Source organism: Hypomesus nipponensis, chromosome 22 (assembly GCF_054491055.1).
Source record: "Hypomesus nipponensis isolate SF chromosome 22, ASM5449105v1, whole genome shotgun sequence".
NCBI lineage: Eukaryota > Metazoa > Chordata > Actinopteri > Osmeriformes > Osmeridae > Hypomesus > Hypomesus nipponensis.
Genome location: NC_140382.1, coordinates 1,330,850 through 1,351,585, shown reverse-complemented (window position 1 = coordinate 1,351,585; position 20,736 = coordinate 1,330,850). Strand labels below are relative to the sequence as shown.

The 20,736-nt window shown below is 41.8% G+C and overlaps 1 protein-coding gene across 2 annotated transcripts in view; it reads left to right on the top strand.

The window, feature by feature from the left end:
* Positions 1-20,736, top strand: part of mcc (MCC regulator of WNT signaling pathway) — a 334,586-nt gene that overhangs the window by 155,598 nt on the left and 158,252 nt on the right. For both annotated transcript variants that reach the window (XM_084687682.1, XM_084687681.1), the window contains exons 7-8: positions 2,037-2,200; positions 19,187-19,393. In XM_084687682.1, coding sequence (XP_084543808.1) covers positions 2,037-2,200; positions 19,187-19,393 — 371 coding nt within the window. The remainder of the gene's footprint in view (positions 1-2,036; positions 2,201-19,186; positions 19,394-20,736) is intronic.

The following is a 20,736-nucleotide window of genomic DNA, read 5'->3' as shown; positions in this document are numbered from 1 at the left end:
AGAACATAAACAAACCCGCCTGCTCCTTAGACCGGTGCTAAGCACCTAAAAAAGACAGTGGGTGGTGCTCACTGCTAACCTGGGGAAGTAACATAATATAGTAACTACGTGGGTGTGGAATGTAGACCCGGGGATGTCTTACCTATCCCCGTTTGTCCCGGTGCGCGCAACAAAGCCAACAAACAGGAACAAGAGAAACTGAAGACACGACACAAGCCGGCCTCCAAACCATACGCATAAATAGACATAAACCAGAAGTACCAAACGTACCAGAGCTCTGCCACAGCTCAACACACAACTCTCTCCTACAAAACACACGGAGCCACGGGCTTATAAAGGGGACTGGTTGATGGGGATCCGGAACAGGTGTGGCGAGGAACTGATGACCAATCGGACCCAGGTGTGCATATCTGAAGACCGATGACTGATGACGTGGGAAGATGAGTCAGTAGGAGGAGACAGAACACAAAACAACAACACAAAACAGATCACAGGACATGCAGGGCCACACAACGTGCAGGCACGTAACAGCCGTCGATGGAAACGTTATGATCCAGGATGTAGCCATGTCTCTGAGAACCACATCAAACTACACTCACGACTCCGAACTAACACCGTTACCTCGTCCAATTTCTTCTCCAGCGATCTCACATTGCCATGACTAGAGAAGGCAGACACAGCTTAAATCTCTTCTCAAGTCTTTTGTCTGCACCCCGCTCTCTTCCCCTGCCGCTTCGATCCACTTCTGCATCCACGGTGTGTCCTCCTCCAGATCTCAGCGGGGACATCGGTTGTCCTGGGCGCCATGCCGCTAGGCTTCAGCGTGATCAGCTGTTCCCTGGTGTAGACAATGCGGCAAACAGCTGATCTGCAGCGGTGCCTCGACCATGTCGCAGAAGAAGAAGTTCCACGGCGAAAAAAAGTGCTAAAACACTTCCTACTCTCATTTTCGTAAAGAGTGTAGTTTAAATTATACTTACACACAAGTTACTCAAGTTTGGAAGAAAAGGAAAGCAAAAGTTGGAAAAGTAAGACAACGAGACTGAGCTACGGCAACAGGCAGCATGCAGGCTGGCGCATGCGCACTCACTTTAATATGACGATAATCCGCGGAGAACGCTGGTCCCCCCAAAAAGTTTTTGAACATGCACAAGTTCTCATGGAGACCAGCATTCTTCAACTTTTAATTTTTAGCGCTGGACACGCTGAAGAACGTTTGTGGAACGTTTGACTAACGTTCCACGCGTTTGGCTATTGTTAGTCAGTCGTTACTAGTCGTTACCCTAGCATTACTTGGTTGTTATTCACCGTTTGCTTAGTTTTCATTGTTTGCTTTCGTCACACGTTGTCGCAACCCAGTGACACGTCATCACACGATAATAGTTTCCAGGGGTGTCTTACTTGGTCGCTGTTACACGCTTCTCATGCATCAGTCCCACGCTAGTCATGCATAATAGTCACACATCAGTCATATGCCAGATGTGTCCACCTCACCCTAGAACGCTCGAAATTGAACGATTACAACTTTTAGAGAACGTTGACCAGAACGTTATGGTGTGACAGGGCCTTAAGCATTGATTGATGAACATAGAAATGAAAATAGGTTTGACTTTGGCAGAGTGGCTGTATCTAGGGGAAGCACTCCCTGCCTCTAGCAATAGCGAGCAACTATATAAGGCAGAAAGCAAATAGAGTAATAATACCCCCTGATAGATAGTAACATGCAAACAACATGGGGGTGATGGAGATGGTGCAGGGTGGCAGCAGCACAGATAATGCAACAACCAGGAGTGGCCTAAACAGATAACTTTCCACCCAATAGACAACTTCAGGACAGCCCCCATCCCCACTACCTACACACACTCACATAAACACACTGTCATACACTTCAGTATATTTAAGCTCCACCCCCATGCCATTAACCTAAAGACAACTGCAGCAGTTGCCAACCCCCCCCCCCCCTTACACACACACACCTGTACACACACACTCACTTCAGTTTATCTAACTTCCACCCCTATGTTGTTTCCCTACAGACAACTGTAGCGACCTAAACTCGGAATTGCAGCGGGTGCTGACTGGGCTGGAGAGTGTGCTGTGCGGGCGGAAGAAGAGCACATGCAGTCTGTCTGTGGCCGAGGTTGACCGCCAAATCGAGCAGTTGACCACCGCCAGTGAGCACTGTGATCTCGCCATCAAAGTAAGAGAACCATGTATATTGAAGTCTGATGGTGAACCAGGGAAGACAGGTGGAGCAGGCCAGGCCATGTTCCTCACAGATCTAGTAAGAGTACAAGTTGATTTATAATTTGGGGGGAAAAATATGTATTTAAGAAGACCCTAGAGTGTAGGAAAAACATTCAGTGGCAGAAAATAAACTGTAGATTAGCATAAATGTCACAGTATAGACGTTTTGCTACTGTTTCTTCATTCTGTGGGAAACATCCAATTACTATAACCCTATTGCTATAACCCTATTGCTATTAATGTGAAAGTTGAAAGTCAAATCTGAGTCCAGGATTACACCGAGACTTGTCACCTTTGGTTTAAGCCAGGGGGTTAAACCTCCTAGATTCGTAGTAAACATCTCTCTTTTGGATTGGGGGCCACATTATAGGACTTCAGTTTTGTCTTCATTTAATTAAAAAAAGTTATCATTCATCCATTTGTTTATTGCCGACAGGCAGTTGGTAATGGAATTGATGGCCGTTGCATCGTTGGGTTCAGTAGATATATATAGTTGTGTGTCATCCGCATAGCTATGGAAATCTATGTTATGTTCTCTGATTATATCGCAGAGTGGTAACATTTACATTTATTCATTTAGCAGACTTCCAAGAGAGCTTTACAAAGTGCATAAGTCACTGATAAACAACATGCATCGTTAAGTGCAAGTGTACCTAAAGAAAAGCAAGCAACAGTAAAATAAATAAAATAACAAAGTAAGATTAACTAAATTAAATATTTTGCAGCGAGTACAACAGTTTAAATCAGTTACCACTAACCAACAAGAGCAACAAGTCTCTAAGCAAGAGTCATTGTGATCCTTGAGGAAACTAGCATTGGGTCCAGCAAACCATTCCTAAGTACTGTTGCACTCCCGGAACAAGTGCGTCTTGAGCCTTTTCTTGAAGGTGGAGTGACAGTCAGTGTCTCTGATGGAGGTGGGGAGTTGATTCCACCACTGGGGGGCCAGACAGGAGAAGAGCTTGTGTTGGGACTGGGCGGTCTTGAGCGGTGGGACCACCAGGCGGTTGTCTGAAGAAGACCGTAGGTGGCGGGTGGGGGTATAAGGCTGCAGGAGAGACTTGATGTAGTCGGGTGCAGTCCCGTTCACTGCTCGGAAGGTCAGTACCAGGGTCTTGAATCTGATACAGGCCGTGATGGGTAGCCAGTGGAGGGAGATGAGGAGCGGGGTAACGTGGGAGCGTCTGAGTAGGTTGTAGACCAGGCGGACTGCTGCGTTCTGAATCCTCTGAAGAGGGCGGGTTGCGCTTGCTGAGAGACCGGCGAGCAGCAAGTTGCAGTAGTCCAACTTGGAGAGGACAAGTGCTTGGACAAGCAGCTGGGTGGAGTGCTCAAAAAGGGAATCTCCTGGAGGGTTTGGCCAGGATGATGAGAAGTTCTGTTTTGGCGAGGTTCAGCTGGAGGTGGTGCTTGGTCATCCACGCGGAGATGTCTGCGAGGCAGGCCTCAATCTTAGCTGAGATCCCCGGAACGGTCAGGGGGAACGACAGGTACAGCTGCGTGTTGTCAGCATAGCAGTGGTAGGAGAAGCCATGGGAGGTGATGATTGGTCTAAGTGAGGTGGTGTACAGAGAGAAGAGGAGGGGTCCAAGGATGGAGCCCTGTGGGACACCAGTGGAGAGCTGGCAAGGGTCTGACGGTTTGCCTCCCCAGGAGACCAGGTAGGATCTTCCCGACAGGTAGGATGAGATCCACTGGAGTGCAGTGCCAGAGATGCCCATCTCAGAAAGTCTGGAGAACAAGATCTGGAAGTTAACCGTATCAAACGCAGCAGAAAGGTCCAGCAGAATGATGATGGATGACCTCAAAGCCGCTCAGGCAGACTGGAGGGCAGTGGTGACTGAAACGAGGGCAGTCTCTGTGGAGTGGCCAGTCTTTAAAGCCCGATTGGTTGGGGGCAAGCAGGTTGTTCTGAGAGAGAAAGTTAGACAGTTGGTTAGATACAGCACATTCAATTGTTTTAGAGAAGAAGGGTAACAGTGGTCTGTAGTTCTGGAGGACGGCAGGGTTAAGGAAGGGTTTTTTGAGTAGAGGGGTAACTCTGAAGGCAGAGGGGAAGGTGCTCTTAAAAACAAATTAAAACTTTTAACTTGCGCCATCTCCTCTCAGCTGCTCGAAGGGTGGACTGTTCTTCACGAATAACATCCGTAAGCCACGGGCAGGAGGGAGAAGATCGTGCAGGCCTGGTTGACAAGGGACAGAGAGAGTCAAGTGATGCAGGTAAAGTGGTTAACAGGGTGTCGGTGGCAGTGTTAGTGGGGTGGGACGAGAACTCGTCAATGGGAGGGAGGATGTTACAATAGAGGAGAAATGGGAGGGGGATAGGGAGCGGAGGTTGCACCGGAACGAGGAGAGGTAGGAGAAGTTGGAGGGAGAGAGACAGAGAATTGGATAAAGTAGTGATCAGGAATGTGCAGTGGGGTTACAGAGGTTAAGTCAGTGATACAGTTACGTGTCAGGATGAGGTCTAGCTGTTTGCCTGCCTTGTGGGTCACCGGAGTGCTCAGCAGCATCAGGTCGAAGGAGGTCAGGAAAGACAAGAAGTCAACAGCTTGCCTTGGAGGTGGATGTTGAAGTCCGCAAGGACTATGAAGGGGTTCCATCATCTGGGAGGATGCTGAAGAACATATCCAGCTCCTCCACAAAGTCGGCTAGCGGTCCTGGTGGGCAATAAAGAACAATTAAGCTAGGCTTTGATAGGATCAGTTAGCATCACATAACGGTGTTCAAATGATTTGGCAGTAACAGAGAGTGGTGTGGATGTGTGGGGGAAAGAAGCAAACCTGTCCCACCACCCCACCCGGTTGAGCGGGGTGAGTGAGTGAAGGAGTGGTTGACAGAGAGAGCAGCTGGAGTTGCAGTTTTCTCTGGGCGGATCCAAGTCTCTATCAGCGCAAGGGCATAAAGAGAAGCATGGGATGCAAACGCCGGGATGAAGTCTGCCTTGTTCACAGCAGACTGGCAGTTCCAGAGCCCTAAAGAAAGAGAGAGGGCTGGTGGAGAAGATCTTGATAGGTAGTGAAGGTTAGAAGTTGACCGTATATTCTTTCTGACATATCTACGTCTACGGGTATTGTAATGAACAGGAATGCTAAGGAAACACATGCTAGCTATGAATAAGTTCAATGTAGAATATAATGTAAATATAAATATGAGTGATACTTATCAGAAGAGGTGATCCGGCCCCGTCAGCCTTCCTCGTGGACTCCCGCAGGTAGACTCCCTGTCTTTGTTCGACTGAGTCTTTGTGCGCCGAGGCTGCCAGACGAGGCTGCCTCTTTAGTGCTAGCCACCTTAAATATGCTAATGCACAGATACAACGCCCCCAATTACTGTCAAACAAAAGAATACCCTGAGGACCCTGAAACCGAAATGAAAAAGACAAAGTAAATAACACATAAAACACTCAGAGACTGCAGGGGGGTATTCCAGGTAGTGGGTTTAGTGAAAACCTTGAGTTGTTTAACCCTGAAAAGAGGCATACTCCGAGTTCCACGTTCCAGAAAGAGAGGTAACGAAACCTTTTGGTAAGTTTCCATGGTTTACTCTGTGAAACTAACCTGCTCGCTAGCAGGTTTTCCATACCAAACTCTGCGTTTCTACCTATCCCCTCCTACTTTATGAGCCCGATAGCTTTGGCAGACACGGCAAATCATTTCCTGGTTCAGCCGAGCGATCTCGAACAAAATTTTATTTGCTTAGTTATACACTAGGAGACGACTTTAAGACTGCGATTTGATGTGCTTCTAATTCCCTGATGATACATAAATTAACGTTACTGTTACCCATCAAATTCTCAGCCCATGGGCCTTCATCGCTAGGGTTACATGCCTTGGACATGCACTCAGAATTGACCAAATACTTTGTACTGCACTGAAATAAAGACAAATAATTGAAATTGTATTTGGTCTTCTTCATTGCCTACAAATAGAAATCACAATGAGTAGCCGAGCCTATTTCTATCGGCTATTGTTGCTACAATTTACATGATTCATATGATTCCTACAATTTACATTATGTAGGCTACCATCCTGTAACTGGTGTTTCAGCAAATCTATTTCAACATTGTAGGGGGTCAATATTGGCCAAACAACCTAAACTAATTCCCCTATGGTTTGAAGGAAGATGGGAAACTGAACAGTGTATTAACATTAACCAAATAATGCCAATACCTACAGTTATTTGACTATTTTGATTTTTGAGTTAAATCAGAACAAGAATGGTCAAATTAAGGTTAAATCATTTTTATCATTTGGCAAATGAATGATATCAATGAAGGTTGACTCTTATGGTTACTCTACCATGATTATTGTAAACCAGAGATAGGAAGCAAGAGGTGAGGAAGAAGGAGTAGGACAAGCTAGAGCTGAGGAGAATGTCTCAGGAGATCAATAATCCACAGAACAATGCTTCACAATTCCTTATATATATATATATATATATATATATATATATTTTTTTTTTTTTTTTGAATGAAGGGTACTTTGGGGTTGTACAGAGTAAAATTACAAAGGAATCCTTCATATTTTCTGAGATTTTACAACAACATAAACAACAAAAGCCAACAATCCCCCACCTCACATCAGCCCCCCACCCACCCTCCACCCTCAGGAAAATAAAAATAATTAAATAAAAGAAAACACAAACAAATAAATAAAAAAAACTATTTTTAAAATAATACAAAATAAAGAAATAAAGGCCAGCATATGGGGGTAGATTGAATCTTGACAGATAACATTATGCACAAGACTAGGTCAGGAAAAGAAGATAAAAGTTGTGAACTCAAGTGCTAGAAGTTGCTCATTGGGCCTGTTTTGTCTCGCTGGCGGCTGCCCATTTGTCCAGCAGAGGTTGCTATGTTTTTCGGAAGTGTCTATCTTTGTTGGAGATCGTATAGCGTGTCTTTCCATATGCAATATATTGCCCAACTCCCTAAGCCACTGTTGGAATATGGGGCCAGCGTCTGACTTCCACTGTTGCAAGATGTGGCGCCTGGGCAACAGAGTACAGAGGGAAATGGCTTGCCCTTCACAGCTCGTAATGTTGGGATCATACACCACTGAACCAAAGATGGTAAGGAGTGGGTCTGGTGTAATAGTTTTACGGAAGGCCTTTGAAATGTAGTCAAATATAAAAGACCAAAATTAAGTTAGCTTAGAACAAGGCCAAAACTGATGTGTAAGAGTACCAGTTTGTTGATTACATTTATCGCATAAAGGAGAAACGTTGGGGTATATGTCATGGAGCCTGGCTTTTGAGAAATGGAGTCTGTGAACTACCTTAATTTTGAATTAGAGAATGCCTAGAGTTGATAGAGCTGCTGTGAATTCTATCCATAATTCCCTCCCAAACAGTTATTGAAATTTCCATGTTAAGTTCCTGCTCCCAATAGTTTTTCAACATGTCAGTGGGCACCACTTCATGGGCCCTTAGCATATCATATAAAAAGGAAACAGTGCCTCTGCTACCTGGTGTAAGGTGTCGAAGACTGTCTAGTGTGTTGTGTTTGGGCATGTGCTCGTAGTGTGGTATATGGGTCTTGATGTAATCCCTAATCTGGAGGAACCTGAAGAAGTGTGCAAACGGTAAATTGTATGTCTGTTGTAGGTGTTGAAATGACATTAGGTTACCTTCAGTAAGAGTACAGATCCCTTACAAAGACAATATTTTTGGCTTTCCATCTGGAAAAGGCTGGATCCATCAAAGCAGGTGTGAAAGCATGGATGTGACAAATTGGACTGTCTATGTAGACTTTGGGTAAATCAAGAAAAGATTGAATTTGTTTACATATGTGAAGGAGTGAAGGATAACAGGGTTGTTTATATAGGGAGGTGTTTTTGTTTTCGCCGGGTTATTAAGAAGTGTTGGGACGGAGGTGGCACCACATGAGGATATTTCTGAAGCCATGAGGGAACGCCCCCTTGACTACTGACTGTTGGCATACCATTTTTCCAGTATAGTAGCGCATTCAGATTAGCGCCCCAATAGTATAGCTTAAAGTTTGGCAACCCAAAACCACCTTCTGCCCTACACTTCCCTAGGTGTTTTTTGGATATTCTGGCTTTTTTATTGTTCCATATAAAGGCAGATATGATAGTGTCCAGCTTTTTAAAATAATAGAGGGGGGTGAAGACAGGGATATTTTGGAAGATGAATAAAAATCTAGGGAGGACAACCATTTTTATGGCGCTAATGCAACCCACCATAGAAATGGGCAGTGAAACGTGCTTGTTTTGCAATTATACCCAAAGTTCTGAATTGGTCTATTGTCACTTTAAAAGGAATGATGCGTAGAAAGTTTAGGTCTACTTTGTCTGATACGGGCATCAGTTCCCTTTTTCCCCAGCTGATTTTATAGCCAGAAAAAATGCTAAAAGTATCAATTAGCTGTAATAAAGGTGGAATGGATGATTTGGGGTGTGACATAAATAGTGTGATGTCGTCTGCAAATAGGGATATCTTATTCTCTATATTGTGAATATTAATTGGAGCAATGTCCCTGTTTAACCTAATTTGACTAGCTAGAGCCTCAATGGCTAGATTAATTTGATAGGGTGAAAAAGGGCATCCCTGACGCACACCCCTATGGAGATGGAATGGTTGTGAGATGTCACCGTTAGTGAGAATTGAAGCTTTAGGTTGAGCATAGATGATCTCAATCCATTAAATAAACTCTAGGCCAAAGCCAAAGTATTTCAGGGCAGTCAACATGTACCTCCATTCAATGTAATCAAAAGCCTTTTCGGCATCCAATGCGATAACCACAGACTCATCCTTTTGTTTCTGGTAAATGATGTTGAAAAGACGACATAGGTTGAAATACATATGTCTACCCGGGACAAAGCCAGTCTGGTCCGGGTCTATTAAGCTGGCTATGTATTTACACATTCTATTGGCCAACACTTTGCTGAGTATTTTTGTTCAACGTTATGACGGCGTCCATTGCCTTAGCTGCTGTTTCGTCTAGTGAAGGCAGCTGGCTATGATGACCTTTATGATGACCTGTGCCAGTCTAAAGTAAAATTTATTTTTGTTTATTTTGACTGGCCTTGTTTATCTTGACTGGATCTGTTGTGAGGTTACCCAGTTTGTCTCTTATTTTGTGAATGGCGCGTGTAGCCTGTGAATGTCGCAGCTGTCTTGCAAGAAGTCTGTGAGGCTTGTCACCCAATTCGAAATATTTTTGTTGTGTTTTAGCAAGTAGTGAGCCAACTCTTTGAGAAAGTATAGTATTATATTCATATTTTAAGTTGGTGATTGTCTCTAGAGTGGCATCATTGGGATTATTCTTATATGAATCTTCTTGAAGAGATAGGTCACGTTCTATAGCTTTTAGTCTACTGCCTTCAATTTTCCTTTTACTGGAGACATAAGCTATGACATGGCCCCTGATGACAGCATTCAGTGTTTCCCACAGGATGGACTCATTGACGTCGCCAGTGTCTTTCTCTGCGATAAAGTGAGACATCTGTTCTTCAAGGTGGTTAGTAAACTGTTCGTCTGCTAGAAGTGTGGGGTCAGGGCGCCACTGATTGCGTCCAGCTCTGCCTACCCCTATTTTAAGTACCATGGACAATGCCACATGATCTGATATTACAATAGGTTGGTATGTTACAAAGTCGATAGCAGTTTTGAGTCCAGTAAAAAATAATCAATACGGGAGTATGACTTATAGACTGGAGAGAAGAAAGAATAGTCCCTCACTGTTGGATGCTTAAGCCTCCATATATCAACTAGGTTGAGATTGTCAGCCAAAGTATTTAGGCAAATACAGGAGTTCAATTTTTGTAGGGATTTGGAAAACTGTTTATCCAGAAGAGGGTCTAACACGCAGTTAAAGTCCCCCCCTAGTATAATATTAGTACTGGAGATGTCTGGAATCAAATTAAAGACCTTCTGAAAGAAGTCTGGGTTGTCAAAATGAGGTGCATAAAGGTTGACAAGTGTTATTGGCACAGAGTTAAGGGTTCCAGTCACTACTAGAAACCTACCATTAGGATCATTGTAGAGGACTTAATGAAAGGGACATTTTTTCTAACTACGATCGCCACCCCCCTAGCTTTACTAGTGAAATTTGCTTCATACTGTTGATCTACCCAACTGACCTTAAGTTTACCTTGGTGGTATGTTTAATGTGTGTTTCCTGCAGAAACATAATATCTGCAGACAAGGATTTCAGATATGCAAATACTTTACTAGCACGTTTCATAACATGACCAAGACCCCTCACATTCCAACTGACAAACTTATAGCCACTTCCATGCACTTGAGTTGTAGAATTATCATGTGCTATCATCTAGCTTTGTAAAGCAAAGTAAATATACACTGTCAAGAGAAAAAACAAAGATATATATATCAGCTGGTAAAGAAAAATACAATGAAAATGAAACCCATAACCAATAACCCACCCCTCCATAGCCTGGAGACAACCACCAAGGTAGCTCCTGCTGCTGCATGGCATCTCGTGGGCTCTCATGTCTCAAACTCGCAACCCACCAGGCTATAGGTCTGCCCCTCCCTACTTTATAGCAGGAACAACAAAACAACAATGTTACAACAAACTCCTTGGTAAAACAGAACACATTTTAGACCATATGTGTCAAACTCTAGTCCTCGAGGGCCGCTGTCCTGCATGTTTTAGATGTTTCCATGATCCAGCTCACCTGATTCGAATGAATGGTCGTTATAACAACCCATTTAATTGAATCAGGTGTGTGGAGCAGGGAAACATCTAAAACATGTAGGACAGCGGCCCTCGAGGACCGGAGTTTGACACCCCTGTTTTAGATGCTACCCCTTCAGATAGTATTATGGTAAAGCCAATGCCTCAGGAGGCTAATAATAGTAGGTAGAAAAAAATAATTTGGCCTAGTTTTGAAAGAGACAACATATATGCTAGTGTATATAACCAAAAAAAATCATTCACTTCTAAATAACCATTAGCGATAACATGAAAATATAACATGAAAATAACAATGAAAATGTAAGCAGCCAGGGCACAGGCATGACATTAGGCTTAGTAGACAGTTAGCATAGCAAGCTAAATATAAAAAAAAGAACTGCTGTCCTCTTTAACTAACGTCTAGTCAGAAGCTCACAGATCGTATGGTTGACAGCTCATGTTGGATCTCGTCGCCTAAAGTCTGTGATGTGGTATGGCTGTTGAAATCTCTGTATCCATAGTAGGATCCATCTATTCGTCTGGCCGTGGACGTTTTAACGAAGACACAAGCTCTTGAGCATCTTGGGGAGAGAAGAGCCGTTTCTTGCCTTTATCAAGCGTGACAAACAGCTTAGCTGGGTAGTGCAGAGTAGGTTTGAGGCCAAGGTTGTAGAGGTCCTTCATGACATCTCGGTATTCAGATCGCTGATTCAAAACATCCGGACTGTAATCCTCAAAAATATGGATTGGATTGCAACGATACTGGAGTTTACCTCTCATCTTGCGGGATTCACGTATCACCCGATCGCAAACTTGGAACTTGTGAAAGCAAATGACAACTGATCTGGGTTATCCTCCGGTTTTGGCTTAGCGGTGAGGGCACGATGAGCACGGTCTAAATCTGGTGTTGAAGGCAGGACATTTTCTCCCAACACCTCCACCAGTAGCCCAGCAAAGAATTCTGTGGGACGTGAGCCCTCGACTGAGTCAGGCAGGCCAATGATACGTATGTTATTCCTTCTGCTACGTCCCTCCAAATCCACCACCTTTGCCTGTAGCTTAGCATTGTCGTTGGCTAGGGCTGAGCAGCTAGCTTCCAATTTCCTAATGCTATCGCTGACCGCATTGGCATTGGCCTCAAGAGATAGCAAACGAATGTCCTGGTCATCTACTTTGGATTGCATCGTGTCTAGTTTTGTCTTGAGTGTTGAGAAAGCAGATCTGAATTCAGTCGAAAGGGCCGCTCTATGTTCTTCTAACATGGCGGCTATGGTGTCCATATCAGAACGGCCTGCCGCTACGCTATCCTTGGCAGTAGTGTCTTCCTTTCTTTCTTTATTTCTGTTGTTTTTCGTGACCATCTTCTCACAGGATCGATTATTAGGGGTTAAAAGTTGTAAGTGAGTATTCGTAGGGTTGGAAAAAGGGGCTAAATTCTATACATTTATAAAGTAGGTGGGAGCGTGAAGTAAGTACGTCTACTCCATGTTCACGAGGACCGGAACTCTGCTTCACAATTCCTTAAGAACAACTACAATCACACCAGAATCTTGACTTATTATTAGGGTTCCTCCGGTAGAAGGAAACCTATTGTTTTTGTTAGTATTCTTCTTATTGGGGTGTGCTTGCCTTCGGCGTGCACAAACCATTGTTATCTCACATATATATTTATTATTATTGTTTATTTTCGCGACCCTAAGGCTCAGTTAATATTTGTACTACATAGACAACGTCGATGTCAAAAGGTTCGTCTTGGTCGCGATTGCGTTGGTTCTATTGGGATTTATGTTCCGTTGCACGGTTTAGGTTTTTAATAAGTTTTTGTGGCAAAAGTGAAGCTTACGGTGGCTACCTTGCTAGCCACAGTCACTGACGCTACTGACGTCACTAACGTCACGAAATATTGCGTGACTACCTCTAGCAGAACATTAGTTTAGCAGCTCGTTCTTCTGGGAGATAGCTCGGCTAACTGCTTTACTGCAAGGGAGCCGCAGGATAAGCCACAAGCAAAGAGGCCAGGGTGATAACTATTTACCCATTTTACTTTGTGATATGAAACACAATTGTGAAGTGTAATGTACAATATAAGCTGATATAAGGAAGTAGTTACATCTACTTTCCGAAACAGTAGTCTACTATTTCACTGAAGCATTAGCATCATGACATTAGCCTCTGTTGCTCGGGCAACACATACTACAGCGGGCTATGATGCATCTGTTTTCAATCGTTAAAATAAACATTCCTCACAAAAACATTTTCGTTGAAGGATTTATTTTGACATTAGATTACAAGTAAATGATTTGTTGGTGAAATTAAAATTACTTGTGGTTTCAAACCAGTGTAGCTCACTGCAACACTGTACTGTAGCCTACAGTAGTCTAGTAGCTAAAAAAAACATCACAGCTGTTTACAGTAGCCTACGTAGGAACATGTTAGTGACTACTAACCTGAACTCCATTGCCACTGCCTAAACTTCAATATGTTCATGAAAATAATTCATTTCAGCTTAGACCGTACAACGGAAGTAACGTTAAATCAAATTCAACCAACGCAATCGCTACCAAGACAGTCTAGTAGTAGTGTAGCCTACAATTTACCGGGGCAGCTTCTCCACACAGCAGGGCTATATCACATTTTGCCTTGTTACTGACAATGATCGCTACCACTGACATTCTTATGAATGAGTGATTTTTCCCTAAATAAATGTCAAGCTTATTTACGTTTTTGGGGGCATATTTTCAGTTAGCAGATGATACTATTTGAACACCGGTCTGCCAAATGTATTTGTTTTGATTCAACTATAGGGTTGCTGATCACCATTCCCTCTTGCAGGGGAAATGAGAAGACAACTATTTCATTCTACTCTTCACTCTTAGTATTTTGAGTTGTAAATGAGCAGAAAAAAATATGCTTTTAAATCTATGTAATCTTTATAAATAATAAGTAGGCTATGCATTTTAATATAAAATATAAATGTAGAAATGTAATTTAAATACGGACCCCTGCAACCAACGCAAGTAAGCAAGCACACCCTACAATTTCCCCAGAAATAGTACCCTCTCTAGTTATTATTAGGGTTCCTCCAGTAGGAGGAAACCTATTGTTTTTGTTAGTATTCTTATTATTAGGGTTCCTCCAGTAGGAGGAAGCCTATTGTTTTTGTTAGTATTCTTATTATTATATTTCTCCGCTAAATGGCCCAATAGCTCAAAAAGTCCTGGACCCGATTTTTTTCAATTTGGCCCAATGATTCAACAGGTCACTCATTACTCCCAGACGGCTAGTTGCCCATGTACGCCCATAGGTGGCGCTATAAAACACGCCCAAAGTCTACGTGATTTCCCCAGCGCCCCATTACTCCAAAATGCCTGAAAATTGGTATACGTGCCTTATTTCTCATGGGTAACAAAAAAGCCTCAAGGACCCATAAAGTACGCCATGATAGATTTTGCTGTACAGTCCAAATTTGGTACAACCTTCAAAAGCCTTCTACTCATAAACCATAGACCCAATCAACGTGAAATTAGTTACAGATGCGTAGAATACACGTCTTTACATAGGGTGACATGGAATAAGAAATGCAATACAAAATGGCTGAAAGAAGTGTATTTATGTAAATGTCCACATTGCCTCAATATCTTTGTGTCAATAAATCAAATATCATTTTGACTGATTGTTTTCAAACCTTATTCGGTTCAAAATGACATCACTCTGAAGTACCATCAACAATTTCACGTTGGCATGTCACATTTACATTACATTTATTCATTTAGCAGACGCTTTTATCCAAAGCGACTTCCAAGAGAGAGCTTTACAAAAGAGCATAGGTCACTGAACATAACAACGAGATAGTCCCAAACATTGCAAGCAGCCAAAACATGAAGCATACATTGTGAAAAAGCTAAACAAGTGCCAAAAGGGAAGACCCATAAGAGCATGTAGTTATACAAGTTAAAAATAAAACAACATGAACCACAAAAGTGCAGGACTGTACCTGTAAAAGAACAATCAACAGTAAAATATTACACAGCAAGTACAAGACTTAACTTCGTTATATCTAACCTACAATAGCAACAAGTCACTCAATAAGAGTCGTAGTGATCCTGGAGGAGACTAACAAATCCAGCCATGCATTCTTAAGTGCCGTTGTACTTGTATGTACTTTTGTATGTCAAAATATGATTGAATTTGAGTAGTTTAAACTTTGGCTGAATCTAACAACTCTTACCACAGAAGAAACAGCATACTTTTTTATACAGTAACTGAACATGACAATATTCAACACTGAGAATAGTTCAATGGACTGGGACAGTGACCTGCAAAGTATAAGGTTGCAGGTTATAATCCAGCCGCAGTCTTTTAGCCTGTCTTAAATTTGAATATCTGTTAAGTTAAACAGGATGACATCATTATGAAATACCATGCGCAATTTCATGCAATTCCTCTTTGAAATGTCAACCGCTTCTTAACCTTTGTCCCAAAGCTGACCAAAGCTAATTCTCTGCCCTTTCTACTCATACATTCTCATCAGTTGGTGTGTAGCAGAGAGGATAGAGAGTCTGCCTTGTAACCTTACGCTCATGAGTTCAAATCCCCATTCAGCCTATTGTAGTTGGCCCAACATGAAGTAGTTTTGCTCTCTTGTTGTCCAACTTTTGACCTTCTACAATGTACATTTTTATAATATCTTGCCAGTTTGCGGAGGAACCCGCATCGCTGCTTGCAGCTATATATTTATTATATTCTTCTTCTTCTCCCTAAGTAGGCCTACACCATCTCTTGGTCAGTTTTTGGCACTTTCTTCTTGAGTTGGAGTTTGTACAACTAATTTACTTGTAACTCGGTATACATGAGATTACATTAGCTACAGTTCACTGTTCCACATGCAAAATTCACCTGTCATTATATGAACATCTCACTGTATACAGCATCCATCCATGCTCTGTACAACAGGATCAGAATGTGCAAATCATTTTTTAATATGAATTATTCTCACAATGTCAGTGTAACTGACAATTCCGCAAAAGTAGCTACCATACAACATTCTCTGCATCCATTTCTGCGGCAGCAGTCAATGTCTCTTCGTCATCTTAATCATCATCTTTTGATGAAAAGCATTCTGTTGGGGGAAACTGCAACTACAAATTGAAATAGGCACCAATTGATATTTACTTGGTATCATGGCGAATATGATTAAAACCAAGGTGATGTCGAGGCTAAATTCACAAGCTTACCCTAAGCAAAAATAATCACTACCTGTTCGTAGTATGTTTTTACATTTGATAAAACAATGAACACTTTTTCTCCTGTAGTATTAACTGACAGTGGGTTTAAATGTTCAATGTATGGACTGGCTATTGCATTCAAATGTATGCATTGACTCGGCACTGCAATTATATACGCTGCTACAGCTGTGTTGCTTTTTTTCCGGAATATGTGCTCAGATTGACCATAAACACAAAAAAATAATTATATTGGAAGTGTGGTGAAGTAGGACAACGTTTTTTTGTCACCGGGTGCCATGGTGGATCCTAGTATTGGAGCTCCATTGATGTTGGCTTTTAATAGTTCTCATGCCCGCGCTTAACTCTGAGTTGATGTACTCCGAGTTGAGTTAACAAATTCATATCAGCTTTTCTGGAACTGAATTTTCAGAGTTTCCCATGTTAGAGTAACTCAACTCAGAGTTCAGGGTTAATCTCAGAGTTTATTAAACCCGCTACCTGGAATACCCCCCAGGTAGGTCTGTTCTGATATCTGCGATTGATTTATCTAGTGTTGTTGTTGTTGCTAAATTCAATAAAATCGAGGGGGCAGAGCTTTAGCTCCTTCTCAAGCCTGCTTGAGAATCAGAAGACTGCTGATTTTCTCACGATTTCATGCCTAATTTAACACAGTTGTCTGTGTTTTTTTTAATTTGAATTTGGATGGGTAGTTAACAACACATTCTTCTGTGGTGTGATGAACTTAAAACTCATTTTTAATTCCACTTTACAGCATCTTAAAATCAGCTAATATTGGGTATTGCATAGTGCACGGGATTTATTCTTTTTTATTAGCTGGTAAACAGTGAATGCATCTTTCAGGCTGTTTGAATGGTACGATATCCCATCCCCCTTTCTAATGATTGATTGCTTGTGAATCAATGGATTTGGTCTCAACAGTTCCTTTTAATGTTGTCTAGCTTAATCCAGTTACCAAACATTCCATTTTGATAAGCCTATTACAGCTCAAGAATACATTTTATTTAGCTTATTGTTACGTTCACCCACTCTTTGTACAAAAAACATTCATTCATTGCAGCCAGATGTAAGAGGTTGTAAAATGTTCATTTACTCATATATACCTCTTGATATTTCATAAATGCATTTGTAAGCTTTTTATTGAGTGGGCGGTTAAAATGTTAGTCAGGTATTCAAAAAGTGGGACTGATTGTGAAGGAGGAAGTAATGTGCAAAGAGAGTGGAAGTGTGGCCAGACGAATTGAGGACTCACAGAACGCTGTTGTCTGTCCGTGTCTAATAATAATTAGAGACACTAACAGATTAATTTATAATAATAAATTATAAGCCTTCAAGAACGATCGGTGACACTATTGTGAATCCATCGATCATAACCCCCACCCATGCCGTCATCTTTTTTTTTTAGGCCTACTTTACTATATTCATAAATGGTTTACCCTACCATTTGCAAAATAGTTGCAAACTATCAGTCATATAATATGATTTGTTTTGCTCATGTGTGAATATGCTTTTTATGTTATTAGTTATGTTTATCCGCTTTACAAAACATATTAGCATTTTACGATTACAATTATTATTCCCGCTATGTCATGACAAAAGAATTACGCTTACCAGTCAACACACGCCTATGTGAAGCTAATGCACTTAATAGAATTTCAAATTTGTCATCATTGCACATATATTGTAGACTATATATAAACTATACATATTTTGGTAGACATATCTTATTTCTATGTATTGTCTGAAGGAAAGCCTTGTGTAAGGGAACCCTTGCGCCATCTGCTGATAGAAAGGGAAATTGCAGCCTTGAAAGGCAGGGGGGAAAATTGCTGAATGCGCATTTAAACCAAAACACAAGCAAAAAAGTCTTAAATTAGCTTTCCCCGATGTGATTTTGGTGATAAAACACACCTCTTGGAAAATTCAAGAAAGCAGGGTCCTGAAATACGATCGAGTGCAAAGATACACATTTTTCCACTTTCACTTCACTAGTCAGCGTTTCTATTTTTTATGGTTTAGGATATGCCGAACTAGAAAATACTTTTTATTATTTATATTATTCAGTATTATTATTTAAATTGTTGGATGTCAATAACAGCCATTGGTGATGAGCAATATCAACATCTCTCAAACTCAAAACCATTAAGACTTACAGGTAGCAAAGGAAGCTTGCAGTGTTGAATTACAAATGCTGAATGCTCAGTGTTTTACATTTTGGAATGAAGAATGTTTGAGAAATGTTACGTATAAATAGCTTTGCTCAGACATGGAGGTACACCAGGATACTGGACTGAAGTACACACCCTGAGAGAGACAAATCAAGTCAATTGAATGCTTAAAGGAAAAAGTAAGCATTGGGATTTGTATGTCACTTATTATCCCATGCTGTTTAAACCAGACACGTCTCCTTTAATTCCCACTCTACATCTTGAAGAGGAGAGCGAGATGGGTTGAGAAATCATAGAATAGTGGAGCGGAGACAAGTGGGACAGATGGATTGAGCACAAAGTGAGTGATAGAGGTATGAGAGGTTGTAGATTGATGAGGGATTGATCAATCCGGTTCTTATGGCTGTCTGTTTACTACAAGCTCATTAATCAGTCCAGTGCATAGATTATCTATACTGACAGATGGGGGTGTACACTCTTCCCCTCTGCCAACTCTCCCTTTCTCTCTCTCACCTTCTCTGTCTGGCTTTCTCACTCTTTATTTGGACTATTTTATTTGGATTAGATAAAAAGGCCAGGCTTTTTTACATAAATCATGATCCTTGCCTTGTATGAATTGAGACATATTTTCATTGGGAAACATTTCCCCCTTTAAATGAGAAATGCATGAATGCTGAAGCCACCTGTATCCTGTCATCCTTCATTTTTTTGCTTTCCAAAATCAAGTAGTGAATAATATTTAATTAAAAATCCTGACACAATCCTGACTATCATCTGCACCCTAAACATTGTGCACCGTCTTATCAAGTGATTTGAAACTGCTCTTTTTTCCTGGACTGGTCCCCCCCCCCATCCCCTCGACCCAGACGGTGGAGGAGATTGAAGGGGCTCTCGGCCGGGACTTCTACCCCAGCCTATCTGAAGAGAGGTTTCACTGGGAGAAGGAGCTAACAAGCCTCAGGGAAGAGAACGAGAGCCTGACGGCAATGCTGTGTTCCAAAGAGGAAGACCTCAATCGCACAAAGGCCACCATGAATGCCATACGGGAGGAACGTGATCGCTTACGACGACGGGTGAGTGAATAGGGGGAAGGTTTGTCTGTTGGTGGTTAGATGGAACAGAGGGATAGTGGTCTCTTTAGATGTACAGAAGTATAAAGAAAGTGAGGGATTTACCTGGTGATACTTCTAAAAGGGTTGCCTTCAACATCTTTAAAAGTGTTAATAGCCTGTGAAAAACAGCGGAATTTCTTCCTATCAGTGCCAAACCCTTGAATTTGTCCCAATATAAACCTGTTATACCCAAACAATAGAATCACATCACATCGTGATAACATGAGAATTTCTGCACAAACTGTCAGAAACCGTCTCAGGGAAGCTCATCTGCATGCTCGTCATCTTCATTGTCCTCATCGGGTCTTCCTAATCAGGTCAAGGGTTAGCTTGAGGGGTTAACTAACCCTGACCCTAACCCTAACAGGCTGGTTTTTGGAATCCCCCCCCCAGACCCCCCCAATACAGTAAAACTGCACATTTTAGAGTGGCCTTTTATTGTGGCCAAACTAGGGCACACCTGTGCAATAATCATGCTGTCTAATCAGCATCTTGATATGCCACAACTGTGAGGTGGATGGATTTTCTCGACAAAGGAGAGTGCTCACTAACACAGATTTTTTTTTTTTTGTCCGATGAAAGTAGACCTACTTGGTTGGAACGATCTGTTGTGTACACATTTATATTCAAATTATAAACAAACAAGAAAAATTGTCCACATGCATTATTTCCATAGTTGTGGTCTCAAACTAGCATAACTACTTATGTGTCCTACACATACATACCGAGTTTTATGTCAATTGAAGTCATGGTTCCTAAGAAGATATTTGTACGTTTTTCCAAATGTTCACAGTACATGGCGGACTGTATGGGTCACCAATGGCTATTCTGTTTCCTTGAGAAGTAAGGCATGTAGAGCAAGTTTCAGACATTTTAGACTCGGGGGATTGAAATGCCATCACTTTGAAAATTGACAATTGGGGCGTGGCCTGTAGTGCCACCTATGGGCAATGGTGGGCTATTTGTGGTGTGGTAGTTACTTATGGCCTGTACTAGGGGTGCTCCGATTAGGATTTTTTGGACCAATCACCGATCGCTAGAAGCAGTATCGGCCGATACCGAGTACCAATCACTGATCTTTTTTTAAATCCTAAATTCTTATAGCCCCTTAGTATTAGTTAGACCTTGTACCGTTAGGAGATGGTATAGTTAGACTTGTACACCACTATTCAAGATTTATGATCCCTATGTTGAATGTATGCACCTTCCTGGCAAAGTAAATTCCTTGTCTGTGCAAACTATCATGGCGATTAAACCCCATTCTGATTATGAGTAAGGGGTCTATTTGAAGCCTTCTATTTATC